This window comes from Mustela lutreola, chromosome 15, assembly GCF_030435805.1.
Source record: "Mustela lutreola isolate mMusLut2 chromosome 15, mMusLut2.pri, whole genome shotgun sequence".
In the NCBI taxonomy this organism is placed as follows: Eukaryota; Metazoa; Chordata; class Mammalia; order Carnivora; family Mustelidae; genus Mustela; species Mustela lutreola.
Window position 1 is genome coordinate 59761106 of NC_081304.1, and position 27144 is coordinate 59788249.

Consider the following 27144-nt stretch of genomic DNA (forward strand, 5'->3'; position numbering starts at 1 on the left):
CCGTTAAGGGGATTGCGGGGGGGCGGGTGCAGCCAGGCAGCCCGGGGCGGTGGCCGCGTTGGGGGGCGGGGCGGCGCGCCGGGGGCAGGCTTCCGGGGTGTCGGGGACCCCGGGGCTCGGCGGGATCCAGTCCGACTTCACTTTAGCTGCGTCCTGGAGGAGCGGACGGCGGCCTCCCTCCCCGCGAGCCTCTCCATCACTGCTCCCCCGGCAGAGAGACACTCCGGGCTCGACTCGCTTGCTTTTTAATGCCAGAACAGAGGAGGGGGCACAGGGCCCGGTATCCAGCCTGGGGACTAGGGGCGGGCAGCCGGCCCGGGGAAGCCCCGCGAGGAGCGGGTTGACCAGGGAGGACGAAGGGGCTAGGGGTGGGGGCAGCTGGGAGACGTTAAGGAAGGGGAAGAGCCTGGCTGTCACAAGTCGGGAGGTCCAGGGCCGCCAGCCAGCCTGGGGCCCGCGGGGCGGCGGCAGCGGGGGGCAGCGGGGGCACGGCGTCCATCCTCACTCCTCAGACCGCACCTCCATCCCCCAGGGCTTGCAGAGGAGCGTCCTGCTAGCCCCGACAGCGCTGTAGGAGGCCAGGGAGTCCAGCCGCCTGGGGAGGCAAGACCCGCCTTGGTCCAGGGGGCTCCAGGGAGACCAGAGCAGCTGTAGGGTTGAGAACGCGAAAGGCTGTCTCTCTGGGCTTCCTAGCCCCCAAGCCCAGGCACCCCCGCCCCTCTGCGCTTTGTTCCTCTCCAGGCCAGCCACCTAGCCTGGGGATCCTGGCTCCCGCTGTCCCTCCACGCAAGACCAGACAGCCCCCCACACCCTCCTCCACCCCACCAGGTCCCTTCGCCAGACCTGGGTCCCGCCACTGGTGAGAAGGTGGCCGTCTTCCTGTGGATAGGCAGCCCTCTCCTCTTCCAGACCCCGGTATTGGGTGGCACTAGGGACTCCACCGAGGTCATGGGCAAGAGCCAGGGGCTCAGATGCAGCCCCAGAGGTGCCCCACTGGGCATTTTTCCGTCTGTGGGGACGTGAGGCTTAGGAATGAGGTGCCTGGAGGCCAGGCTTCTTGTATCTCTACTCTTCAGCCCTCTGCCCTAGAATAATTCCTGCTGGGACCCAGGGATGTTACCACTGGACTTCCCCCCCTCCACCCCCAGCTTCCTGCTCCCCTCAGATGGGAGCATCCTGCGTCCAGGGACTCACAGGTGACCTGCGGCTGCCCAGTACCCTCCAGTTACGTGGATGGCTTTCCTGTCTTTGGTGACCCATTTCCACTCCTTGGGGCTCCTGTGGCTTATCCTCCTCCCCCAGGTCCCTCCCTGTCTCCATACAGCTTCCAATTCCTTAAGGCTCTCAGCTCCTTCCTTAATTCAAACCCTCCTGCCCCCAAGCCCTACTGGGCTCCCAGAGCCCCAGATGTCTCTCTCCTTACTCATTGATGAGTCTCTGTCGCCTCCTTAGATCCTCCAGGTGATAAGCGACTGCCCTCACCCGGGCTGGGATGCCCCCAGGTCCCTGCTGCATTCCTGCCAAAGGGGGCCTCCTTCTCTTTCTTCTGCAAAGCAGCTCCGGTGGTGGGAGCCCCTCAGGGGGGTACAGGCTAGGCTGGGAGCATCCAGTGGCTCTCTGTGCCCAAGAATGGGGAGAAAGGGGCTAGAGGGCAGAACTGGGCCTCTCAAGGGAGGGCTTGGACTGAAACAGGGAGTCGGGGTCTTGAAGCCCAGACTGTGGAAACGGGGACTATGCAAAGAAAGGAGGGCGTGGTCCGTGCACTGGTTGGGGGACAGCAGAGAGAAGAGGTGGTAAGGTCAGCTGAGGATAGAATGGCAGTGGGTACAATTTTAATCAAGGATTGTTTAAGGGCACAACGTTTGTCATACCTGCAGGGGTGGGGTGTACTGTTCTTCCATCCAGGTGGGGCTGAAAACCACAAAAGGGGAGCTATGTGCAGAGGACATCCCCATCTGTATTGTTTCTCTGACCACTCTCCCAACCATGTGTCCACCCGGCAGTAGGAGCTACGGTGGCCATCGGCCACCTTCCCCAGACAAGGGCTTATTGTTGTAAGGCTTAATGCAAAACTCTACAGCCTTACTTCCTCCTTTTCTGTGTCTGCCCACCTGGGCTTTTGGCTAAGGTTCTCCCAGAAGAGGTCTCCGTATCGCTGGGGCATCAGTCCGGGGCTCTGGGAAGGCAAGCCGGGGGGTGCCGATCGGCAGACAACCCTGGAACACCTGAAAGGAGGACAAGGGAGGCTCGGGGCTGGCTCAGCTCACCCCTCACAGCGTCCACTCACTCCGGGCATTCAGGGGTCCCGCCTTTCCATGGGCCCCGCTGGCCACATGCTCTCCTAGCCACTGCAGCAGAGGAGGTGGTAAGATCTGATTTGCGAGACGAGACTAGCAGTCTTGGAGCCTGGATCTCGCCCGATCTCAAACATCTAAGCACCCCAACCAGAGAACCCCACGTTTCGCTTAAGAGGAAGGCCCCATCCACTCAGCTGACCTGACGGGGCAGATTCCTTCCAGTAGAACCCTTGTTCACTTTGCTTTGTGTCCCCTAACTCACAGAAACTGCTATCCTTCTGGGTAGCAAGGGGTGCGAGAACAGGGCTCAGCACTTCCAAAGTCCCCAGACTGGATGCCAGCTGGTCTCCTGCTCCCCAGGGGAGTGTCCTAGGGCTTGGCCTGGACCCTCTGTCTTCTCATCTGCATCTCTCCTTATGGGACCTCACCCAGGCCCATGACTTTACGTACTGCCAATGTGCTAACAAAACCCCAAATCCGTGTCCTCCCCTGGACTCCAGGCTTGCACGCACATCTCCCCCCAGCCTGCCCCACCTCCTGGGAAGGCACCCCAGATGGCCAGATGCTGGAGCCCACAAACCAGGTTTGTCTCACTTTCCCTCAGCTCCCATATTCAGTTCATCAGCAAGTTGTGTCAGTTACGTCTAAAATACACCCAGATTTTAATTAAAAATAAAAAAAATTAGGGCGCCTAGGTGGCTTGGTAAGTGAAGCCTCTGCCTTCAGCCTGGGTCATGATCTCAGGGTCCCAGGATCAAGTCCCACACTGGGCTCCTTGTTCAGCGGGCAGCCTGCTTTTCTCCTTCTCCCTCCACCTGCCACTCCCCCTGCTTGTGCTCTCTGTCAAATAAATAAATAAAATCTTCAATAAAATAAAATAATTAAGGGGCGCCTGGGTGGCTCAGCGGGTTAAAGCCTCTGCCTTTGGCTCAGGTCCTGATCCCAGGGTCTTGGGATCGAGCCCGTCAGGCTCTCTGCTCAGTGGAGAGACTGCTTCCCACCCCCCCTCTGCCTGCTTGTGATCTCTATCTGTCAAACAAATAAATTAAAAAATAATAAAATAATTAAAAAGTAAAGTTTCATTTAAATAGAAAAAAGGAGGGGGAGGTCGGCTGGCTCAGTAGGTACAGCATGTGATGTGTGATGTCAGGGTTGTAAGTTCAAGCCCCGTTTTGGGCGTGGAGCTTACTCAAAGTAAAAAATAAATGAATAAATAAAATTTTTAAAAAGTTTCACTTGGGCGCCTGGGTGGCTCAGTGGGTTAAGCCGCTGCCTTCGGCTCAGGTCATGATCTCAGGGTCCTGGGATCGAGTCCCGCATCGGGCTCTCTGCTCGGCAGGGAGCCTGCTTCCTTCTCTCTCTCTCTGCCTGCCTCTCAGTGTACTTGTAATTTCTCTCTGTCAAATAAATAAATAAAATCTTTAAAAAAAAAAAGTTTCACTTAAGTTTCAAAAAGATGAAATATACAATAAAGTAAAATAAAATACATCCGATTTGAGCGCTCCTCGCCCATTCTGCTTCCTCCACCGCTGTTCCGGCTCATCTGCCCCAGCCCGGACTATTAAGGCAAGGGGCTCCCCCTGCTGCTGTCCTCACCCCAATCATGTCTGCTGCCCGAGCAGTGTGAATAAACCTTTAACCATGGTCGTTTGAAATGACGGACTGGTGGAGATTTACTTCAAAAGAAGCTGAGCGGGAGGCGGCTAGATGGTGGCACAGATAAGTGGATCGTGCCTGGAACCTTGAGGTAGATAGCTCCCAGAACGCAGACGCTAGCTCCAGGACGCTAGCTCCAGGACGAGTGTTTCTCTACTTTGCTTTTTGACATTTTTCACAACAAAGAAATCGGGGAGGAAGGAGAAAGCTCTGCTCGTGTCATCTCCGTGCTGAGAACCTTCCACTGACTTCCACTGTCCTTAGGATGAAACCCGAACCTTTCCCAGTGGCCTGGGAGGTCCTGCAGACGCTGGCCCCCAATGCCGACGCTGCTCTCTACTCTTCCCTGGGTCACCCAGTTTCAGTCTCGCTGGCGGGCTTCCTGGTCCTACAAGATCCCGCGCCTCTCTCTTTCCTGGGGGTCCCCCCACTCTTCCTTCTTCTCCCCTCACCCCCCGCCTGGGCTCTTGTCGGACCGGCTGATTCTCCTCTTCAGATCCAAGCTCAGACTCGGGTCCCCAGAGCCGCCTTCCACAGCCGCCTGGTACAAGTGTCTGCAGAGCGCCCCGGTTGCCAGCACAGGTCACTACTTCGTCTCTCCTGACACTCTAAGGGAGGTCACACTCGTGTTGAGACGTGCCGTCTTCTCCCCTCGAAGGCCAGCTCCGTCCGTCCGTCCCTCGTCCTTCTAACCCTGGGGCCGCGCTTGACGTCGCGGCCGGGACACCGCCGTTCTGGAGGGGACCCGTCGGCGGGACAGCCGAGCGCGTCGTGCGCCTGCGGAGACCAGGCTTTGAGCCCCAAGTCCCTCGTCGGGCACTGCCGTCGGGGGGACACTGGGCGCCTACCTTCCCTTCGTCCCCTCTCCACGCGGTGGGGACGACTCACTTGGCAAAGGGGATGAGCTTGTGTCCATCGTCCCGCACGGCCGGACGCGTGGCCGGGTCGGGTCTCCTTGCCGGTGCGGGCAGCATCGCGGGAAACGAGTCGTCGCGCACGGCCCGGCGGGCTGGAGGAGGCCGTGAAGCCGTCGAGGGCGGGAGGAGGGTCTGCGGCAGGAGGAGAGGGGGAGGGTCCTCGCGGCGTCTGGGGCGCCGCGCGATCGGGGGCAGAGCGTGCACGTGGCGCGGAGAGCGCCGAAGGGGTCAGACGCCCAGAGATGGCCGGGACACGGGTGCTCCGGAGCTAGCGAGGTCCGGGGACGGCGGACGGACGGACGGAAGGAGCCGGGAGTCGGCGTGGAACCGGCCGTGCGGCCGCCAGGAGACCAAGGGCGGCCGGCCCGTCAGGTGCGAGGCTCGCGCCGCGGGGGACCCGGCACAGCGGGCGCGAGCGGGGCAGGGGCCCCGCGCACCCGGAAGGGCGGGCAGGGGGGCGGCGCGCAGGAAGAGCAAAGCACTGCGCCGCGGAGGGCTCCGAGTGGGCGTCCGCGCCTCAGCGGGAAGCTGAGCTTAGGGGTCTCAGTGGGCGCCGCCCCTCTCCGGGGCGCGTGCAGCCGAAGGGAGGGGGACAACACCCGCAGAGGGCCTGAGCGACCAGGGCGGGCCGGGAGGCGGGGTGGGGAAGGGATGCGCAGCGGTGAGCGGAGGCCCGGCCTGTGGTGAGGGGTCCCGGGCCCGAGACGGCACCCAGGCTGAGGCGGCGGCCGGCCTACCGGGCAGGGGACCGGGCAGCGGACCGGCCGGCGCCGCCGCCCGCTCTCAGTCCTGGCACCTGAGGCGGCGGCGCGTCGAGTTCTAGAACGCCGGCGGGCGCGGAGGAGAGACGCGCGGCCTGGAGCCCGGGGGCGGAGCCGGCGCGCAGCGCACGCGGGGGCGGGGCCTGGATGGGGGCTCCCCTGGGCGGGGCGCGACGGGTGGCTCCGCCCCTGGGCGCGCCTCCGACGGCGGCGACGTGCGCGGGTCCGGGGCCTGGGTCCCCTCCAGGGCCCGCCCCCTGCCCCCCCATGCCCCCAACCTCCCCCCACCCCGGCCCGGTTCCTCGCGCGCCGTAACCCTCCCGCCAGCCAGCGTCCAGCGCGCCTTTCTGCGCCCGCACCCGAGGGGCCCCACAGTGTGAGGGCATTGCCCCTTTAACAGCCGTTCCCGGGGCGCTCCCGGGCCCCAGTCGGGACGGCGCGCGCCCGCCCCCCGCGTGCGCGCGCCCGCCCCTACCCCCCCTCGCTCCCGCCCCAGCTCGCGCTGCCCGGGCGGGCGCCGGCCGCTGGCGCCGCTGCTGCTGCCGCCCCCGGGGCGCAAGTCTGCCGCCCGCCGCCCGGGACCCGGCGAGGGGCGGGGGCAGCCCCGAGCCCGCTCCCGATCGCCGGCCGCCGTCTCACGACCCCCCCCCCCCCGGGAAGGTCGCCCCCGTGCCCTCCGCGGAGCTGCCCGGGGAGCCCCGCCGCGACGAGGTGAGCGCTGGGCGGGGGAGGGAGGGGACGCCCGCCGAGGAATGTGCCGGGCTGGGGGGCGGGGAGCCGGGGTCCCGGCCGGCCGCTGGAGCCGGGTCATGTGCTGTTTGTCCCGGAGGCGCAGAGAGGTGCCAGGCCCGGGGCGGCCGTCGGGCGGCCGGCCGGGAGGGAGCACCGCGTCGGCATGGCCGCCCGCGCAGGCTGAGACCGGGGTCGGCGCGGGGATCACCGGCGGGCTGGGGGCAGGTACCCCCGGCCGACCCTCGGCGGCGCCACCCTCTTCCCTGCCCCATGAGCCGCGACGGCCTGACCACGCCGCGTCCCCGTCGTCGTCCCTGCCCTGGGCAGGGTCTCGGGGGTCAGGGCTGCGCTTCCCGGCACGGCCTCTGGGATCTGAGCTCCTCCCTTCCTGTCCTGGGACACACCAGCCCTGTCCCCTTTCCCGTGCCCTGCCCGGGAAGGCTATGGAGGTGAGGCCCAGCGGTCGCGCGTTTAGTTCTTGGGGCCACAGAAGGGGCCCCAGCATCCCCGTCTGTCTTGCTGGCCTCCACCCTCCTGCCCGTGGGCGTGGGCTGCTCAGCCTCTCCTCCCAGGGTGTGAGCACTGGAGCACCCACATTCCTGGGCTCCTGCCTGGCACCTTCCCCAGGGCAGTGGAAGCCATAGGGCTGGCCCCAGGCTGGGGCTGGGACCTGCCTGCCTGCTTTTGAGGACACCACAGTGCTTCCTTGTGCCCTAGTAAAGGCACAGGTGTTTTGCAGGGATCCCCCAACAGAGGAACCCTGGGGGTTGGTGAGGATGCAGGATGTCCCCACCCTCCCCTGCCCATTGTCCAGGATCCTGAGGAGGAAGTGCTTGGGGCTGGGTGAGGGGCTTGGGGCCCACAGCCAGGGTGGGCTGGGCTGTACCTGCAGCCCTTGAACTTTGCCCACTGGCAGTTCCTCCCGGTGTGGAGGCTGTGGGCTCCAGGTGGGAGCTGGTTTCTACTTCTTGGCTGGCACTGTGGGGGAATTTCAGGGCAGATTTTATGTCTGGAGTTTTCTTTTGTCTCTCCTGGGTTCCCACTTTGTGGTGTCGCCCTAGAGCTGCTCTCCCTGTCTAAGATTTCTGTCTTTGCCATCTTCTGTGGCTCCTTTTCTTTTGTCCTTTCCTCATTTCGTCGATAGCATGACCTGGATCTTGTTTCTTCTTGTCTTGTTTGTCTCCCTTTCTTGCTCTCTGTGACTTTCTGTCACTTTGCCCCCTCTGCCCCTCCTCCAGCCACTGCCAGTATTTCTGCCTCGGCTTCCTTCTCTCTGGACTGCCCTCTGTCTAGCCTCTCTCTCTCCCCTCTCTCTGGGTGTCCAGTGCACTTGTGAGTGACGAGGAATAAAAATATCGCCGTCCCTGCCCTTGGGTTCACATTGCCTTCAGCCACTCGGGAGGGACCGCCGTCCTCCCCTTTCCTAACCTTGCCCCCTGCCCCTGCCCCTGACCTTGCCCTCCAGCCCTGGAACTCCGACCCATCTCTGGAGCCACAGGTGCCTCCTAACCACTTTTCCCCCACAACCAGGGTTTCCCCCACAGCCCCAGCTGGTGTGGCCAGGCCCCAAAGGTAGGATGGGGCTTCCCCTACGAGGGCCGGTGGCAGCCAGAGCTGATACAGCCCCCCTGGTCTGGGGCCAGGACGCCAGGTAACTGGGGCATGATGGCCCAGGTCCCGGAGAGCTGGGGTATGGCTGGGGAGAGAGGCAGGAACACTGTTGGGAGTCCCTGAGGAGAGTGACGTTTGGGAGGAAGGCCAGAGGGCCAGGAGCTAGGTCCTGGTGGGGCCGGGGAGCCGGGGAAGGGGGTGGAGATGCCGGATCCTGGGAGAAGACAAGAGGCGATGTCTGGGTGCCCCCGGCAGGCTCTGACCACTTCTCCTGTCTCTGTCCTTCAGCTGAGGAGGGTGAGAGTCTTGGGAAGCATGGCTGGGGCCTCAGTAAAAGTGGCAGTGAGGGTTCGGCCCTTCAACGCCAGGGAGACCAGCCAGGATGCCAAGTGTGTGGTCAGCATGCAGGGCAGCACCACCTGTGAGTGAGTCCCCGGGGTCGGCTGGGCACGGGTGGGGCGGGCGGGCCCACCTCGCTGGCCGGCTGGGCCGGACCAGGAGGAGGACTGCACTGGGTGTGGAGCAGGTGCCAATGGAGAGGGCGGGGGCAGGGCCGGGGCAGGCTGGCCTTTCCTCGCTGCCAGTCCCGGTTGGGGGGGGTGTTGGCCTGGAGCCTTCCATTGCCCAATCAGGGAGGCAGCCGCGGTGAGGGGCGGGTCCTGGGAGCCAAAATTAGCCTTGGTGGCTAGAGTGGGGGGGGGGGGAGTATTAAAGGGGAGAGATGAACTAGCACAGAGGTGAGGGGCGGGATGCCTGGACTCCCACACCCGGTTGCGGGGGGAATGGGCGGAGAGGTCCGGAGTACCTGACCTTGGCCTTCCTGCTTTTCCTTCTGCTGCCCTGTCAGCCATCACCAATCCCAAACAGAGTAAGGATGCCCCGAAAAGCTTCACCTTCGACTACTCATACTGGTCACACACCTCGGTGAGGTTGCTGGGGTGAGAGGAGAGCTCTGTGGCGAGGAATGGGGGGTTAGGTCCTGGGGAGGGGGCCTTACGTGGGGTGCGTTGGCGGTGGGATGGGAGGACTGGAACCCTAGGGTGGCGGTGAGAAGGACCCTTAGGATGTGACTGGGACCAGGATGGGGCAGGAGGATTCCTCGGGATGATCAGGTCTGGCAGGAGGCTGCACAGGCTCCCGTTGTGGGTGATTGGAACTATGCGTGGGGTTTGCTCGGGCACGTAGAACCTTTGGGTGGTCAGCGGCAATGGGGCCGAGACTCTCGGGAGCCAGACCCCGAGGACCGAGTCGTGTAGGGCTCCTGCTGAGTCTCTGCCCCCACCTCCCTAGGCCGAGGACCCCCAGTTTGCATCTCAGCAGCAGGTGTACCGAGACATTGGAGAAGAGATGTTGCTTCACGCCTTCGAAGGCTACAACGTGTGCATTTTTGCATATGGGCAGACTGGGGCCGGGAAGTCGTACACCATGATGGGGCGGCAGGAGCCGGGGCAGCAAGGGATTGTGCCCCAGGTACACGCCTGCGGCCTGGCGGGGCGGCGGGGGTCGGACAGCTTCCCCTGCCCCCTCTGGACCATGGAGCCGAGACCTGGGCCTCGGAGGCTGTTCCGATAGGGGATGTGCTGGGGGCGAGGGGTGGGCAGCTATATGGACTTCCTGGCCCCATGGGGAGGGGTCTTTACCCCCATTGGAAGCAGCAAAGCTTCCTGAGAAGAGCCCAGGCCTTGTTGCCGGAGAATCCTGGGTTTGGAGCCCGGTTCTGCCCCTTGCAGCCATTTTATCTCGCGTCAGACTTCTCTACAAGTACAGTTCCCCCGCAGACAGGTGTACGATGTAGAAAAGGCAGATGTGGATAACTGGGGGCTGACTGTCATGCCCCCCGCCCTTGCGGCACAGCAGCCTTGTGCGTCTGATGTTGGGGTGTGCTTCCTGCCTCACCGCGTAGTAGTTGGTGACTCTGGGCAGGCGTGAACTCCTCTGAGATGGCTTTCCCATCTGTATGGTGGGAACACCTGCCCCCTCAGGGCTGTGGTGGGGTTTAACAGCAGTTTCTCTGTGTCCCCTTCCAGCTCTGCGAGGACCTCTTCTCTCGCGTTAATAAGAACGAGAGCCCTCAACTCTCCTATTCTGTGGAGGTGAGCTGGGGTCTCGGAGGGGCCCCGGGCAGGGGAGGGACAGCAGGGACAAGGCTCCCCACAGTCTGAGGACTCAGGCAGCCTTGGGGCTCCCCCGGCCCTTCCTGTCACTCACAGAGGCTTGGGCAGGTGATTTCGTCTCCCTTCTCTTGAGTGTGTTCACCCCTGCAATGACAGTGACCCCCCCGGCAATGACAGTGACCCCCCTCCGCAATGACAGTGACAACCCCCCCCAACCTCAGGCTGTTGGGTCGGCGAGCCTGTGTGTGCTGAGTGCTCAGTACCGCGCCCGGGTGTCTGGAGTGCTGGTGTCCGCTAGACACTGAGCCGTGTCCCGTCCCGGGAGCCCGGCGCGGGTGTCCTTCCTGGTTCGCTTACCAGCCCTGCCACTCACTCGCCTCACTCTGCTCAGGTGAGCTACATGGAGATCTATTGTGAGCGGGTGCGAGACCTCCTGAACCCCAAGAGTCGGGGCTCTCTGCGGGTCCGGGAGCACCCCATCCTGGGCCCCTACGTGCAGGACCTGTCCAAGCTGGCTGTGACCTCCTACGCGGACATTGCTGACCTCATGGATTGTGGAAACAAGGCTCGGTGAGGCCAGCGGCTGGACCATGGGGAGAGGGAGTCAGGCCAGGCAGGTGAGAGGCCGGGTGCAGTGACCACTCCCTTTCCCCCAGGACGGTGGCCGCCACCAACATGAACGAGACCAGCAGCCGCTCCCACGCTGTCTTCACTATCGTCTTCACGCAGCGCTGCCACGACCAGCTCACTGGGCTGGACTCGGAGAAGGTGGGGTTCCTCCAGCATGGGCTGCCTGCCCCGTTCCCTTGCCGGGCATCCCCCTGATCTGCCCGCCCTGCCCACCGCCCACACCCTGTCATCTCCTGCCCTACCCTCCACCCCCAGGTCAGCAAGATCAGCTTGGTGGACCTCGCTGGCAGCGAGCGGGCCGATTCCTCCGGGGCCCGGGGCATGCGCCTGAAGGTGAGGGGGCTTAGGAGGGGGCTGATGTCGGTGCTGGGCGCTGCGGGTGGTGCTTCTGGCTGGGGGGAGGCAGAGCGGAACTGGGGAGGGGCCTCCGTTGCCCACATTCCTCATCCCTCTCTAGGAAGGTGCAAACATCAATAAGTCCTTGACGACCCTTGGGAAGGTGATCTCGGCCCTGGCGGATCTGGTGAGAAGGAGGCTGGGCAGGGAGCGGCTCTGGGACAGGCCGGGGGGCAGGGGTTGCAGGTGGGCGGCTCATGCTGATGCACTTCTCTCCCCTCCCAAGCAATCGAAGAAGCGGAAGTCGGATTTTATTCCCTACAGGGACTCTGTGCTCACCTGGCTGCTCAAGGAGAATCTGGGTGAGGAGCCCCTCTTCTCGCTCTTTACGCCCCCGCCCCTATCCCAGCTTCGATATGTCTGACAGACCCTACGCCACCCCTAGAGTCTCAAATCCCACAGTCGTCCCCTGCGGGGGACATCATTGACAGATGTCCCAATGCTGACCCCGTGCCCACCGCTGGCTTCATCCTCCTCCCGCTGATGTGTCCCGAAGATGTCAGAGGTGTCCTTGATCTCACCCCTCCCCCCATTTGACTGCCTGCTTCCGTGGGAAAGTTCCATGACTCCTAGCTTCACCCCATCTCGGATGGTGACCCCGTCAGACCCCTGACCCCGAGACCCAGCCCACCTGTCCTTAGGCCGGACCAGCCTGAGTTTTGCGTGTCCGTCTGGCAGGTGGGAACTCACGCACGGCCATGATCGCGGCGCTCAGTCCCGCAGACATCAACTATGAGGAGACACTCAGCACCCTCAGGTGGGGCTTGGGCGGGAGCGGGGCGGCCGGGACCTGGCCCGGAGCTCGGAGGCGGCAGCTCAGAGCCTGGGCCAGGAGATAGGCCAGGCCTCCGCCGGACCCAGTGTTTACCAGTTTGGGAGAGGGAGGAAGATGGGCCGCTAACCCAGGGGCGTCTGGGCCTCACCCAGCCCGCCCGCCTCTTTCCCCAGGTACGCCGACCGCACCAAGCAGATCCGCTGTAACGCGGTCATCAACGAGGACCCCAATGCACGGCTGATCCGAGAGCTGCAGGAGGAGGTGGCCCGACTGCGGGAGCTGCTGCTGGCCCAGGGGCTGTCGGCCTCAGCTCTGGGAGGTAGGGGTCCGGGGAGGGCCGCTCAGGGACGCCCTCGTGGGGGGCTCAGACCGGAGAGGGTCCGCCGAGCACGGGACTCTTCGTACACCCAGCGATGTGGGTGCAGATACGCAGAGGGGCCGTCACAGGCCTTCAGCCATTCCAGAGCCGGGGGGCCAGACTCTCCGGGGGCCTCGAGGACTGCCGCAGTGACGAGTGGGGATAGATGGCAAGTCTTGCATCTGTGGCTTAAGCAGTAAATCAGGTGAGGGAGGTTTCGGGGGCCCTGCCTGTACAGAGGGTCTCGTGGATCGTTAGAGGTTCCAACTGGCTGTAAGCGTGATGACAGTCCATGTCACTGATGCCGGGTGGTGCTCTGGTGAGAGGGTGCCTGACCCATGCTAGCCACGTCCCGCGTGGACTCTGCATCCAGTCCCGGGGGCCTTCCCACCGTGGACAGTCAACACCTGAGGGGCACGGTGGGGCAGGGGGCGGTCTGCTCTTGGGAGGAGCAGGGTAAGGTAGACGTGACGTTCCCCTCCTGCATTTGGAGGGGATGCTTGCAGAAGGGAGGGCAGTAGAGTCTTTCTTACCCAGAAGGCACCCGTGATGCGGGCAGATCGTGGCTCCCTGCAGCTGAGAACATTCTGATGGTGGGAGTCACCTCACAGCCATGTTAAGTAATGAGCTCTTCGTGCCTGGAGGAGAAAAAGCAGACACCGGGTGCTCATGTGTCAAGGCCACAGTAGTGGAGGGCCCCTCTGGGCTAAGGTTGACCAGATGTCTTTCGGAGTCCGTAGGCATGGGGCCCCACGCACAGCTTCTGTGCATCTCCGATGAGCTCCCTATCTTTTCTGCCTCCTCTGACTTCTTTCTCCCCTCAGGCCTGAAGGCGGACGAGGGGGGTTCCGGAGGTGCCCTGCCAGCTGTATCGTCCCCTCCTGCCCCGGCTTCCCCCTCACATCCCCCTGCACACAACGGCGAGCTGGAGCCATCGTTCTCCCCCAGTGCTGAGCCCCAGATTGGGCCCGAGGAGGCCATGGAGAGGCTGCAGGTAGGCGGGCGGAGCCGGGAGGTGGGGAGCCGGGGTCTGCTGGGGGTCTAGTTCCCCGAGGCTAGAGTCGAGGAGGAAGGAGGAATCCCGGTGGCAGGATGGCCCCTGTGGCGGGTCCCTGTCCCCAACTGCCTCAAGCCCCACACGTTGTGTGCCCCCAGGAGACGGAAAAGATCATCGCGGAGCTCAATGAGACCTGGGAGGAGAAGCTACGCAAGACTGAGGCCCTGAGGATGGAGAGGTGCGGGGGGCGGGCAACTGGGGCTCTGGAGGGGGGCACCGGGGAGGGGAGGCTGGGCCCTGCGGGGAAGGAGTTCATGGGCCCTCGTAAGACCATTTGTCTCTCTGCCTCCAGAGAAGCGTTACTGGCCGAGATGGGGGTGGCTGTCCGGGAGGACGGGGGAACTGTGGGCGTCTTCTCTCCAAAGAAGGTGAGTGAGGGTCTGCTGAGGCCCAGGAGACTCTGGAAGGGTTGGTACAGAGGCTCGGGGGGCACGGGGCGAGCCCTAGCGCTGATCTCGGTGTTTGTCCCACACCTGCTACCTCCTGCGCATGGTCTGGCCTCCCTGCCAGCAGCCTGCTGCTGGTCTCATCAGGCACCTGTGGCCGGAGCTCTAGGGATCATGGATGGATGCTGGGATCCCTGCCCGTCCCTGCCTTATAGGAGGCAGGGGATCCAGAGCTGGTTAGAATTTGTGTTCATGGATCGATGTGAGCTCCCGTGGAATTCATCTCTGATTCATAAGAAACAGGCTGTAGGGGTTACCCCAGGGGCAAGGGGAGGATGTGGGAGGCTGGGGTGTGGGCTGGGATGGCCGTGTGTGTGCTGCCGCTCTACTGTGTCACATTTTGTGCTCTGTGCGTATGTCATGTGCTCAGACGTGCAGTCAGACGTGTGCTCGTGAGAGGGTGATGGGAAGACGATGCTGTAAGGGGACAGGCAGGGACGCAGGCGCTGAGCTCCAGGATGCGAGGGTCCATGCCGCTGGAGACGTGTGGAAACTGGCATCCTGGGGACACAGTTTGGCACGTGGGCCCTGCGGGCCGCACAGGACATGGGTGACAGGCAACTGCCGGGGTGAACATCACGGCCATGTCAGCCAAGCAGGGCACCTCTGTCTCTGGCCTGCCGTGGGGTAGGTGCCCAGGGAAAGGAAGGAGGCAGGGTGGGCGCAGTCAGCCTCGCTGGAGGCAGGAGGGGCCCTTGGTCTTCACTGGCCAGCTTGGCACAGGGACGGTCTGTAGACCCCTTGGCGCAGCAGAGGGTGCCACGGAGCCCGGCGTGGAGGCCCGCTGGAGCAGAGCAGGGATGCCCAGTCCTTCCAGGGAGCCGGCCTCGCCCGTCTGGTCCACAGCCCAAGGCTCTTGGGATCAGGCCATTACCCATTCCTGACGTGTTCATCCAGGGGTGGTCTGCGCGCAGACAGGCGTGAGCCACGCACACTTGTCCCCACGTCCACGCATGCCGCCTCTCTCTGGACCGGCACTGGGTCCCCGCCCCACGCTTCTCCAAGGACAGGATGTCGGCGTCCTGTCTGTACTTTCTCTCTGCATCTGAACACTCGAGTAGACGGGGGCCACGTTCACCCAGCCTCCTCCCCGCAGGCGGTTGCGTTGTCTCACGGTCTTGAACCCTGAACACCACGTGCCACTGCGTGGCCTCATGGGTAGGTTCATAATTGAGAGCAAAGTCTCCGAAGTGGGGGTTTGGGGTCAAGCAGTCGCCGTGTAAATTTTGGTGTATTTTGTTAAAGTGCCCTCCAGAGATCACAACCGTATTCCTTTCCGATGCCTGGAGCACCACAGGGGAGCCCATGCTCTCTCACCGCGTTTGGGGTTCTGGGGTTTGCAGGCCGCGCTGGTGCAGGAGGTGCGTCAGGGCAGCTCACTGTCGCGCCGCTCAAGTGGCGAGGCGGCACGCGTTTGCCCGTGAAGCGGCGTGCATACAGCAGGAGGGGAGCTGCTAGGCTCTGCCTTGGGGGGGCCAGCTCCAGCCTGGAAGGCTCTGCCGGGGATCGGGTCTTGCGGGAAAAGCTAGTTTGTCTCCGAGAGAGCAGAAGGTCTTCCCGGGACTCCCACGCTGGCCCTGAGGATCTGATTTTCCAACCTGGCTCAGGGCCTCCTTCCCGGGGGCCGTGGGGGATGGACAGGGCCAGACTCTGGGTCCCCTGTCCCCAGCCACGGCCCTGGCATCTCTCTGCTTATCTGCTTGACGTATTAGGCTCCCAGGTACGGTTTCATCTGAACAAAGGGTTCCAGGGCCGAGCAAAGATGGAAAAGCTCTGCCCTAAATCGTGTCTCCTCTCCCAAGGGATAGATCACTTTCTGCTTCCAGGGCCCATCCGTATCTGCTGTTCCAGAGCAGGCCAGAGGCTGCCGCAAGGGCCTGAGCGTCCTCGAGCCGGGGGGAGGGTGGTGGTAACGACGGGGTGCCCGGTTAGAGCAGACGCATTGACACGTATCCACCGTGGACCACCGTGGACGACGCCAGGGGCTTGCTGTTTGCGGCGCTCCTGGAGAGCCGTGGGCCTGGAGCCTGGCTGTTTCCCTGCCATCCCAGCACGCTGTGCTCTCCTGCCTTGGGGCTGTCGTCCTGAGCCTGTCTTCCACTGTCCTCGTCCCCCTGGTCCTCAAGGACGAGCTGCCACACTGTCCTCTGATGCCCTGAACTCTGATCTTTACTGCTCTCTGCCATGAGCACTGCCTTAGTGCCCTGGGGACAGGGACAATGAGTGAGGGAGCTGAGGGAGGGCCTGAAAATGTCAGAAACTTCCACGGGGCGTCCATTTCTCACGTGTGTGGGTCCCACCCCACACTGACTGTTTCCCCGGCCGAGGGGTCAGCAGCATCGGGCTGGGGCTCATGTGTGGGTCCCTGGCACCTCCTGGGGTCAGGCAGGTAGAGAGGCCGCAGCAAGTCCTCACAGAGCACGGGCAGGGTGTCTTGTGTTGGCGGTGGAAGGCTCTGGAAGCTCCATGGAGGAAGTGACGTGTCAGCTTGAGACAGACCTGGAGAGACAGGAAGTGATGATTCTGACAGGTGGGGTTGGGTGGGGCCGGGACAGAGGCTGCTCCCTGTCAGGGAACCCGGGAGCAATTCCAGGGGTGCTCAGGGATGCGGGAGCCTGCTTCTGGAGCGGATATGCCACAATCCACAAGGCAGGAACACAGAAGGCTAGGGGCGCCCTGGGACGGGGCTGCAATGCATGGGCTGGGGCCCTGACCTGGGGGCTCTGGCCTGGAGGCCAGGGGTACCGCATCTAAAGCAGGCTCGAGTCAGGTGGCCAGGGGTGCCCCTGGAGCCGGCGGAGGGGTGGACAAGGGCCCCACTCGGTTGTGGAGTGTGCAGGCAAGGGGCTGGCCCCGGGCGGGGAGGGCTGAAGGAGGCTGTGGGCGGGAGGGGAGGGAGGGAGACTTCCTGGGGCTGGGTGGTCAGGGCCGTGGGGGTTGTGGAGGGGCGAGGCTGGTTGTCCGGGCTGCCCGGAGTGCGTGCCTGGGGAGGATGGGGGTGTCGGCAGACAGACCGTGGTTGGGAAAGGTGCTTCTGGGGAGGGGGCACGGGCTGGGTGTTGGTGCGGAACAGCGTCCTGCTTGGGCAGCCGGGAGTGTGGGATGGGTCAGGCGGGGAGGCCCCGGGTGAGGCAGCCTGGGCTGGCAGTGGCCGGGGGAGCGGGGACTCTGCTGTGGGCTGCCGGCCTGTTGGTCTCACTCGTTCTTGCATCAAACTGATGCTTAGTGCTCTTTGGTCGTAAGAGTCGTCTGTGTTCATAAGAAACTTGACTGGGGAAGTGTGGTTCCCTCACCCAGAGCCCACTTGCAATCTTTATGAGAGGCGAGAGGCTGAAGGGGTCCAAGGTGGGGCGGGAGGGGATGGGAAGAGCAGAGGCAAGGGCTGGGGGGGTCTTGAGGTCTCTGATGGGGGCACAGGTGGGTCGGCCTGTGCAGAGGACTGGGGGCTGTTGGGGGGCCGGATGGGTGGGGCAGGTCTGTGGACCGTCTGTGTGTGTGTGTGTGTGTGTGTGTGTGTGTGTGTGGAGGGTGGTGTTTGGTGGGGGTCAGGGTGGGAGAGCCCCCGGGGTGGGGCACAGCAGGCAAGCAGGGCCTGATCCTTTTCCTCCACCCTCAGACCCCCCACCTGGTGAACCTGAATGAGGACCCTCTCATGTCCGAGTGTCTGCTCTACCACATCAAAGACGGCATCACCAGGTAGCGCGTCCCCTTGTCACGCCCACGTCAGTGACTCCCTTTTCCGGTGACCTTGCCGGAGTTACTCCAGAGCTCCAGGACGGCCGTCCACCAGGCTGAGCTCGCCTTCCAGGCTTTCTGAGAAGTTGTGAGCCCGGCTGCACAGTGGCCATCCCCTCCGTTGTCACTTTGGGATGGCCGAGCCACTCCCAGGGCCTGGCTTGGAGGGCGCGCTCCCTGATTTATGGGGTGGGAGAGCAGGCGGGAAACTCAGACCACCACATTCTTGGCCCTTAGCCTCTCTTGGTGCTATGAAGCTCCAGTTTCGTAGTTGGGGAGCCAGTGCCGGCAGGGCAGGGGGCTTTGGTGGCAAAGGCCAACGATCCCCTGGGGCCCGGGGCCTCCGAGGTAGGTCATGTCCCAGAGCCAAAGGGGTGGGGTACCCCTTCTCCCACCAGAAGCATGACAGCTGTCCTGAGTGATGACCCTGGACAGGGAGTGAGCCCTCAGGATGGTCAGCCCTTGGGATGGGAGGGACTCCGTGCACTCCGGGCTCCCTCTCCCCTCATGTAAGATGGTGAGTCGGACACAGACTCCTGAGTCGGGCAGGTTGGGGATCAGACCCCAGCGTCACTGCTGCAGGGCTATGTGACCTTGGGCCTCTGCTTCCCGACCTGTGAAGCGGGAATGCCAGAGTGGCCGACAGAGTTGGGTGAACTCGCGTTCCAAAGGGGCATGGCGAACGTCTGGCCCGCGGTCAGAAAACGTCAGCCGTTGCTTCCCCAGGGTCGGCCAGGTGGACGTGGACATCAAGCTGACCGGACAGTTCATCCGGGAGCAGCACTGTGTGTTCCAGAGCGGCCCTCAGCCGGACGGAGAAGGTAATGTTGGTGCGGGGAGAGTGGCGCAGCTGCTGCACGCGGTCCTGTCCCACACTGGATACAGACTCCAGGGAGGGTCTGCAGCCTGGGAGTGTGGCCGTGTGACAGGGGCCGTGTGCCTGTTCTCAGCAGGGCTTCGAGCTCAGGTGAAGCTCTGGTTGTGGGCACCGGCCCCAGGAAGGCGGTTTGTGCGGTGGCGGCGTCGCCGAGGCCGACCCAGAGCTCTGTGCCATGTGTGGGGGTGAGCTTTGGTGAGGAGGACCTCCTGGCCTCTTCTAGTTTTTTTAGCCTCATGTAGTGCCCTGGTTACCTCCCAGGGAAAGTTGTATTTGTTTCAGTGGGAGTCTGAGTTGATCTGTGCAAAAGCCACTTCTGTCCCGGCCACAGAGCCTCTGGCCCTAAGATGCAGAGATTTCTAGCCCTAACCTGGTCATAGCAGCGAAGGCGTTTAGGAATCACGAGACCTACGGGTGAAGGCAGTAACGATACTCATGCAGTTTGGAGTGGTTTTTGGTTTTTCTGTTTAACGGTTTAGTTTTGAGAGAGCGCGCATCTGCACATGTGCACGAGTGGGGGGGGCAGAGGGCGAGGGCCTCAAGCAGGCTCCACGCCGAGCGTGGGGGCCGACGTGCAGCTCGAGCCCGTGACCCTGAGATCCTGACCTGAGCAGAAATAGAGAGTCCTGCGCTCAGCCAGCTGCTCTACCTGGCAGCCCAGGCTGTGTGCTGAGGTCACCGTCTTGTCCTGGTTCAGTGACTGTTTTAAGAAACGGAATGATTTGGGTTTACTCTGGACCCCATGGACTCAAGCCCCGGGAAGTACGCAGGGCAGGGAGGCAGGACACCCAACAGGGGAGCACTCCCTTGACTGAGCCTTGGTGGGGGCCCCTGAGGCTGAAGGAAGGGACAGGGAGATGGGGCGCCTGTGGTCGGCGCACTCGTGAGATCAGGAAGGGCTCCGTATAGGGCTGGTAGCTGAGGGGGACCCATGCCCATCAGGCCTCGGCAGGGCTCGGGGGCGGCACCTGAACGCAGTGGGCTGCAAGCTCACATCAGGATGGCCCTGAGGGCTTCTGCCGAGTTCCTGTTCTGGGGTCACCTCAAGCCACGTGCTAGGTGATAGCCCAGACCACACAGGGTATGCAGAGCGAGTGCAGAGTGTGTCTGGGGAGATGGGAGGCGGGCCTGGCCTGGTGGCTCAGCTGCGAGAACAGCTGCTGATTTGGGGACCCAGGGGGTGCAGGGGGGTATCAAGGTTTGGTTGCATGCAGTGGACGAGAGACGGGAGCCAGACAGAGTGGACTGGGCGGCCCAGTGGGACGGTGGCCAGGGAAGAATAGTGACCATCCAGCTCGTGCTGCTGCCCCTGGCTGGGGGAACTCAGGCTTGTGGGGGGTGGGGCACTTGCCAGAGTGCTACCAGAACCGGATCACATGCGCCGTGGCCAGCTCGGGTGCACAGGCAGCTGTGGGCTCATGGATGCAGATGGGGCCTCCCTGGCCCAGCAGGAGCAAAGCTGTCTCCTGCTGCCTCCCTGTGCCGCCAGACTGTCTGCTGGTGGACTTGTTGTCTGTCTGACCAGCCGTGGGAACCCTGTGAGCGCTGGGTACCTCCAGGGTATTTCTAGGACCTAAACTAGCACTTGGCACATGGTGGGGGGCAAAGCGCTTGTAGAGTGAGTGAATGAATTGGGGGCGTGAGGGGACAGAACGGTACCCCCACGGCCCCTCCTGCCCTGTCCTCTGCCACCACCTTCCTCCTCGAGGTAACGAGGTGACAGATGTGGGTCTGGCTCCAAGCTTGTGCCCCGAGGTTGCCCCGTTCCGACAGGAGCCCTCCTCTGCCCGGAGCTGCCCGCTCTGCTTGGCTTCTTCTCCCCTGGCCTCGAGGCCCAGTTATCCCGCTTGCTCTACTGCCCGTGGTCCACCTAGGAACTCAGACTCACGTGGCGCTTGCTTTGCGCCTTTCAAGGACCCTGTAAGGAAGGACTTGCTCGTCCAGGCTGATAGACACCTCACAGGTCGGTCACCTTGCCTGCAGGCCTCTGCTCAGGCTGCGGAGGCTCTGAGGTAGGGCGCTGCGCCTGGAGGATGGCGAGCGCCTGGTCTCCGCGTCCCAGCGAGTGGAAGCCTCCAGGGCAGGTGCAGCCCGAGGCACACCTCCATAGACATCTGAGCTGGCTTGGTTCTGTCTTGTCTGCGGACACAGTGCTCTGCTGGCTGCCGCTTGGGGAGGGCAGGCAGGGGGCTGTCCGGAAGGTGCGGCAGACAGCAGTGTGCTGGGGGCTGCGGCAGGAGCCCAGGCTGGGCCAGGGAGAGCGTTTGTGGGAAAGGAAGGAGTGTGCATCTTGGGGGACAGAAGTCACAGACTTCTAGCTGCTGGACACCGGAGACCCAGCCCTCGGAGAGTGACTGCTTTGCGGAGCCCCTGCTGGGGAGGAAGGGTGGGGGGCACCAGGGATCCCCTGCACAGGCTTCTGAATTGTAGCTGGGGCTCTAACCCTCCTTCTGCTCTTCCTTTCCTGTGCTGCCTGCCACCAGAGGGGCCGTGGCACCCCTGCCAGGTACTGGGGGTGGGCCTGGGGGTGCATGCCTGTGTTTTGAGGGTCCTGCAAGATGGGCATCTGTAACCATCACCCCTCTTCTCCAGGGTCTAATGGCCCCCTTTCCTCTCTCCCTCTGGCAGTGGTGGTCACCCTGGAGCCTTGTGAAGGAGCCGAGACCTATGTCAATGGGAGACTGGTGACCGAGCCCCTGGTGTTGAAGTCAGGTAGAGGAAGGGGTGCCGGACCCAGAAACAAGCAGAAGACAGCAGGGGGATGGGAAGGAGGAAAGTGCCAAGAAGTAGCGGGGAGGGACCCCGCTCTCGTTATCTCTTGTGGCTCTGGAGAAGCAGGACAAGGGTCCCTTGATTCCCTTTGGCCATCAGGGACGAGAATCAGCAGGGGACTGACTGCCCTCCGACTTGGGGTGGTGGGAGAGATGGCGTCAGGGATCCTGGGCTTGTGGGCAGGGCCCTGGGCCCTGTGGGCATCGGGATGGGTTTGCTGCTGTAGGGGAGCAACACCATCTTTCTGTGCTCCCCTGTGCAGGGAATAGGATTGTGATGGGCAAGAACCACGTTTTCCGCTTCAATCACCCGGAGCAGGCACGGTTGGAGCGGGAGCGAGGGGTGCCCCCGCCCCCCGGGCCGCCCTCCGAGCCCGTGGACTGGAACTTCGCCCAGAAAGAACTGTTGGAGCAGCAGGGCATTGACATCAAGCTGGAGATGGAGAAGAGGTATGGGGAGAGCGTGCACTCTGAGCCGTCTGTCCCCTGAGCCCGCATCACCGGCCTCCCCACTCTGGTGGCGCCAGAGCCCCAAGCAGTTCCTCCTCCTCCTCTGCCCAACTGCAGGCTGCAGGACCTGGAGAACCAGTACCGGAAGGAGAAGGAGGAGGCGGATCTTCTGCTGGAGCAGCAGCGACTGGTGAGGGCTGGGCAGGGCATGGGGGTGCGGGTAGGGGTGCATGCACAGAGGAGGAGGGTCAGGGGGCACATGCGCAGCGGGGCCGTAAGGGGGTGCGTGTGCAGAGGGACAGGAGTGGGGGGCAAAAGGGGCGGGGCACACGCGCAGAGGGACGGGCTTGGGGGGCGGGGCATGGGAAGACACCGAGGGTGGGGGGCATGCAGTGGTGTGGTGCCGACAGTGGGGCACAGGGGGCGCACACAGAGCGCAGGGCCTGTAGAGGCGGGAGATGGGCCAGCGGTGCTTCAGCCCGACTCTGCTTCTCATTCATGCTGAGCCGGAGTAGGGAGCGGGCATGGCGTGGAGGGGTGGCCGAGGTATTTAGGAGAAGACAGGACAGGACGGTGACTGGGTGCAGGGAGTCCCCCAACTGGAGTAGAGCTTCTTGGACTAGATCTGTCTGATCTTTACTGAATCCAAGTACCGCCTGTGCTGTCATTGACAAGATAGTGGTTTCAGCAGGCTCACCCTTGAGTGTGTGATCTGGTCCTGAGCGCTGATTGCCGCTGGCCTCGCAGACTCGGTGTAATCCCCGCTCCCGCTTGCGAATGGCGCTGTGCCAGCTGCTGTCCATGCCTCTGGCATCCTTAAAGCCTCAGCGAGTGTCTTCGAGGGAGGCTTGTTCCTTCCCTCATGTAGCCGAGCAGGGAGGAAGCACGTGGTGCAGCAGAGCAGGGGCCAAGCGTCGTGCACCTGAGCATCAGCCAAGCAGGGGTGAACCGTAGGGTACAGCCGGGCAGGGGTGAAGCAGGGGAGGGGGTGAAGCAGGAGGTACAGTGGAGCAGGGGAGAAGCGGGGTGCAGTGGAGCAGGGGTGACGTGGGGGCTAAAGCAGGCAGTGCAGCGGAACAGGGGTGAAGCGGGGGGTGAAGCAGGAGGTGCAGCGGAGCAGGGGAGAAGCGCGGTGCAGTGGAGCTGGGGTCAGGTGGGGGCTGAAGCAGGCGGTGCAGCGGACAAGCAGTGAAGGGGGGGGCGAAGCTGAGCAGGGGTGAAGCATGCGGTGCGGCGGAGCAGGGGAGAAGCGTGGGGTGCAGTCGGCATGGCTCTGGCGCCCCGGGCCGCCCTCCCTGCCTGCCCTCACTGTCCCGTCCCTCCCGCGCAGTATGCTGACTCCGACAGTGGCGACGACTCAGACAAGCGCTCGTGCGAGGAGAGCTGGCGGCTCATCTCCTCACTGCGGGAGCAGCTGCCCCCGACCACCGTGCAGACCATCGTCAAGCGCTGCGGCCTGCCCAGCAGCGGCAAGCGCCGGGCCCCGCGCCGGGTCTACCAGATCCCGCAGCGCCGGCGGCTGCAGGGCAAGGACCCGCGCTGGGCCACCATGGCCGACCTGAAGATGCAGGCGGTGAAGGAGATCTGCTACGAGGTGGCCCTGGCCGACTTCCGCCATGGGCGCGCTGAGATCGAGGCCCTGGCCGCGCTCAAGATGCGGGAGCTGTGCCGCACCTACGGCAAGCCCGAGGGCCCCGGGGAGGCCTGGAGGGCCGTGGCCCGCGACGTCTGGGACACGGTGGGCGAGGAGGAGGCCGGTGGCGGCGGTGGCGGCGAGGAGGGCGCGCGCGGGGCGGAGGTGGAGGACCTGCGCGCGCACATCGACAAGCTCACGGGCATCCTCCAGGAGGTGAAGCTGCAGAACAGCAGCAAGGATCGCGAGCTGCAGGCGCTGCGGGACCGCATGCTGCGCATGGAGCGCGTCATCCCGCTGACCCAGGTGCGAGGCCTGGCCGCGCGCGCGCCTCCCCTTCCTCCTTCCGCGCCTCCCCTGCTTCCCGGGAGGGCTTTGCATCCGGCCCCGGGGCGCGCATCCGAGATGCGGATCTCCGAGCTGCACCCACCCTCCGTGCCTTGGGGGACAACTCTGCATCTGTAACGGGTTTCCCGGGGGCTCGGAGGTACCCGAGCTTGAGAAGCCCCGTAGGAAGCGCACAGTCCTTAAGTTGCCACTGGGTACGCGCATGCGCTCCAGGGACCCGCCCCTGTCTCGCGGGGCCCTGTGGCAGGTGGCTGCGATAGCTGTCTGGCTGGGCAGTCCTCCCGCACTCCTCCTCTAACCCTGGACAACAGCCCTCGACGGGCGCCTGGTCACCCAGCCCTGGCGTGCGCAGAGTCACTGAACAAGTGTTGGGGGAGTGCGGGGCCAGCCGCGGGGGGTTGCTTGGTGCAGTGTTCCCGCGTGCCCTACGGGACGCATGACCAGCAGCCACTCGCCGGCCCCGGGTCACTGAGGCTTACTTGCTCCTGCCATTTCTTCCTTGCTGGACCCGGATCTCTCTGGGCACCTGCCGCCCGCAGGCCTTCGAAAGTCTAGAGTGCCTTCCCCCCACACCCCCCAGGTGTTTGCTGCCATGACAGCCTCCCACTGGCCCCCAGTGGCAGTCCCCTTCACCCTGGCTCCTGTCCCCTTCCCTGCTCTGCCCTTCACCTGAATGTACACTTGTACTCTTTTTTTCTCTTTAAGATTATTTAAAGATGTTATTTATTTATTTGACAGAACGAGAGAGGGAACACAAGCAGGAGGAGTGGGAGAGGGAGAAGCAGGCTTCTCGCTAAAGAGGGAGCTTGATGGGGGCTCGGTTTCAGGACCCCAGGATCATGACCAGAGCCGAAGGCAGACACTTAAGGACTGGGCCACCCAGGCGCCCCTGAGATTATTTATTTGAGAGAGAGCATGAGTGCCAAGAGGAGCAGAGAGAGAGGGAGAAGCAGAATCCCCTCTCTACACCCTCACTGATCAGGGAGCCTGATGCTGGCTCAATCCCAGGATCTTGAGATGATCTGAGCTGAACGCAGATGCTTAACCCAGGTGCCCCCAAATGTACACGTTTCTACAAAGCACGTGGGGTCCTATGTTACAGATGCTCTTGGGAAACGTGAATAACATATGTTAAGAGCATGGGTATGCCCTTCTGTTGATCTTTTCTCGGAAGTGGGGAATATGATCACACTATGGAGCTTTCTCATTCACTGGTCCATTGCGTCTCTCCCCTTAGGTGCTGCCCTCTCCATCCCTGGGGCATGGTACTTAGCGGGATTTTTGGGGTGCCTGCTCTGCAGGGGACCCCGAGCTACGTGCTTTATGGGGTTAGCAGTTAATCCTTCCACCAGCCCTGTGCAGCAGGTCTTGTGCCCTGGCACACGAGGATTGAGGAGGGGGGCACGGAAGGTTACTGGCCAGAGCGCAGACCACAGCGACAGGAAGTGGCTGCCAGGATCAGCTGAGACCACTGTCCCAGCGCCCTTGTCTCCAAGCCCCTCTGGGACCCCCTGCCCTTCGCGGCTCAGCGCTCAGCTCTCTTCACGGCCCTTCTCTGTTGCCCTCTCCCCACCGCAGGATAACGACGATGAGAACGAAGAGGCCCGGGAAGCTGCCTGGGCCGCGCACCCGAGGACAGAGGCAGCAGAGGAGGAAGCCCCCGGCGAGCACGCACCCCTGGCCCCAGCGCGGCCCCCGTCGCCGCCCCTGTCCAGCTGGGAGAGGGTGTCACGGCTCATGGAGGAGGACCCAGCGTTCCGCCGGGGTCGCCTGCGCTGGCTCAAGCAGGAGCAGTTGCGGCTACAGGGACTGCAGGGCGCGGGGGGCCGGGGCGGGGGGCTGCGCCGGCCCCCCGCCCGCTTTGTGCCCCCTCACGACTGCAAGCTGCGCTTCCCCTTCAAGAGCAACCCCCAGCACCGGGAGTCGTGGCCGGGGGCGGCGGCTGGGGAGGCCCCCGCGCCGCCCCAACCCCCTGAGGAGGTTGCAGCCCCTCTGGCTGCCCCTGCGCGCCGGCCTCCGAGTCCCCGGAGGTCCCACCGGCCCCGGAGGAACTCCCTGGACGGAGGCGGCCGGTCCCGGGGAGGCGGATCTGCGCAGCCCGAACCGCAGCACTTCCAGCCCAAAAAGCACAACTATTACCCCCAGCAGCCCCAACCGTACCCGGCGCAGCGGCCCCCGGGGCCCCGCTACCCTCCCTACACCACCCCCCCGCGCATGAGGCGCCAGCGCTCAGCCCCTGACCTCAAAGAGAGCAGCGCAGCCGTGTGAGCCCCGGCAGGGCTGAGGGAGTAGGGGGGAGCCGAGCGGGGGGGGGGGGGAGGGGGTTGAGGAGCGGCGGCCGCCCCAGGAGCCCAGCGCAGGGAGGCGACAGGTGGGCGAGAAGGTCCGAGTAGGTGCTGGACGGTGTGGCAGAGGCTGGGCGGGAGGCTGGAGAGAGGAAGCTTGCACGAGTTGCCAGGAGCAAACCAAAGTGAAGGAAGAGGATGGGCGCTGCCTCGGGGCGCCCCTCGCGTGTGTGTGTGTGGGGGGGGGGGGCGGTCCCACAAATGCTGCTAGGGATGGGGTGGGGGCCTGGGTGCTGCGTAGCCAGGGTTTTGACTTTCTTTTCAAGTGGGGCAAAGGGAAGAGGACCTAGGGTGAGGCATGTCCTCTTCCGGGCCCCTGTCTGTCTGTCTGTCTTGTCTGTGGTGGGCTTCTGTTTCCAGGGAGGTGGGGCATGGATGGCAAGTCATTACCCTCCCCTTCCAGGCCTCCTGCTATATTTGGGGGACCTGTCTGGGTTCTGGTTTGGCTGGGGTCCTGGGAGGATGTGGGGCATTCAATAAAGGTAGCAAACGCAGGGAGCTCGTTGCTGGTGGTGGTTCGGGTTGGGTTTTCATGGAGGTGTAGAGGGTCTAAGTGAAACGCACAGGTCCTAAGCGTGTGGTCCAGTGAGTTTTTACAGAGGCGTGCACCCTCACCGTCACCACCCAGATCAAGATTCAGGACCGCTGTGTCTTGGTCTTGAATGTTGCCCGTTATTTCCCTTGGTTTCAGCTTACCCAAAGCTCCACCTCTACCCCGAGCACCGCCCTCGGTCCTGGACAGAGGAGAGAGGGAGGGATGAGGGGAGGCGGTGGGAGATCCATGCATCCATGCCCCACCAGCTGTTCCAGCAGTGCGGGGAGGATCTGAGGGCCACGCGGGGTCCAAGTCCACACAGTCAGCTCACTGCTGGGACCGTCTCCCAGCAGCTCAGATTCTGATGGCTCTTGAATGTGAACGAGTTAGTCAGGTTTCCTGCACCTGATTATTTGCATCTTTTTTGTGTCCCTGCTTTTCGGCTGGGTGTGTTCAGCCTTCCAGATAGTATATTATCTTAATACTGTCCAGGAGGGATGCTTAGGGATTGCTTTAAGGATCTGACTTGGGGGGAAAGGAGCATACAGCATGGGAAAGGCTTTGGAGGTTACATTGTATCCCTGGCCTGCGAACTCTGGAATCCTCATGCATCCGTCCTGTTCTCAGGGAAACACTTCCACCCTGTGAAAAAGAGCTGTTTGCCCACAGCAGCCAAAAACACAGAATTATCCCAACTGCA

At 63.4% G+C, this 27144-nt stretch overlaps 2 protein-coding genes across 12 annotated transcripts; one reads left to right on the top strand and one right to left on the bottom strand.

Moving 5' to 3' along the window:
* Positions 1-229: 229 nt before the first annotated feature.
* INCA1 (inhibitor of CDK, cyclin A1 interacting protein 1) lies at positions 230-5869 on the bottom strand. Of its 10 annotated transcripts, none has more exons than XM_059148277.1 (7): positions 5608-5869; positions 4842-5002; positions 2112-2225; positions 1872-1911; positions 1424-1617; positions 844-1009; positions 230-648 (listed from the first exon to the last, which is right to left on the bottom strand). In XM_059148277.1, the coding sequence occupies exons 2-7, from the start codon at positions 4925-4927 to the stop codon at positions 502-504; spliced, it is 747 nt and encodes a 248-aa protein (XP_059004260.1). In that variant the 5' UTR covers positions 4928-5002; positions 5608-5869; the 3' UTR covers positions 230-501. The 10 variants fall into 10 exon arrangements, with proteins under 10 accessions (XP_059004260.1, XP_059004265.1, XP_059004264.1 ...); XM_059148282.1 differs by lacking the exon at positions 5608-5869 and adding an exon at positions 3785-4730 and having other exon boundaries at positions 4842-4950; XM_059148281.1 differs by lacking the exon at positions 5608-5869 and adding an exon at positions 3785-4730 and having other exon boundaries at positions 4802-4925.
* A 332-nt stretch (positions 5870-6201) lies between these two features.
* Positions 6202-26403, top strand: KIF1C (kinesin family member 1C). Of its 2 annotated transcripts, XM_059148264.1 has the most exons (23): positions 6202-6342; positions 7894-8014; positions 8263-8395; positions 8822-8898; positions 9265-9444; positions 10002-10067; positions 10480-10658; positions 10745-10856; positions 10974-11051; positions 11176-11241; positions 11341-11416; positions 11793-11871; positions 12063-12208; positions 13072-13241; positions 13403-13482; positions 13597-13672; positions 17367-17446; positions 18212-18306; positions 20991-21074; positions 21397-21583; positions 21701-21773; positions 22914-23522; positions 25143-26403. In XM_059148264.1, exons 3-23 carry the CDS (start codon positions 8290-8292, stop codon positions 25830-25832), a joined length of 3309 nt encoding a protein of 1102 aa, XP_059004247.1. In that variant the 5' UTR covers positions 6202-6342; positions 7894-8014; positions 8263-8289; the 3' UTR covers positions 25833-26403. The 2 variants fall into 2 exon arrangements, with proteins under 2 accessions (XP_059004247.1, XP_059004249.1); XM_059148266.1 differs by lacking the exon at positions 7894-8014 and having other exon boundaries at positions 6221-6342.
* The last annotated feature ends 741 nt before the right edge of the window (positions 26404-27144 follow it).

Excerpts from the sequence above, each read along its gene's own strand:
- INCA1 (XM_059148277.1), bottom strand. The coding sequence starts at position 4,927 with ATGCTGCCCGCACCGGCAAGGAGACCCGACCCGGCCACGCGTCCGGCC. Across the intron at positions 2,226-4,841 it reads AAGCTCATCCCCTTTGCCAA|GTGTTCCAGGGTTGTCTGCC; the intron begins GTGAGTCGTCCC and ends TCCTCCTTTCAG. Across the intron at positions 1,618-1,871 it reads AGTACACCCCACCCCTGCAG|AGAGCCACTGGATGCTCCCA; the intron begins GTATGACAAACG and ends TCTTGGGCACAG.
- KIF1C (XM_059148264.1), top strand. The coding sequence starts at position 8,290 with ATGGCTGGGGCCTCAGTAAAAGTGGCAGTGAGGGTTCGGCCCTTCAAC. Across the intron at positions 10,068-10,479 it reads AACTCTCCTATTCTGTGGAG|GTGAGCTACATGGAGATCTA; the intron begins GTGAGCTGGGGT and ends CACTCTGCTCAG. Across the intron at positions 12,209-13,071 it reads GTCGGCCTCAGCTCTGGGAG|GCCTGAAGGCGGACGAGGGG; the intron begins GTAGGGGTCCGG and ends TTCTCCCCTCAG.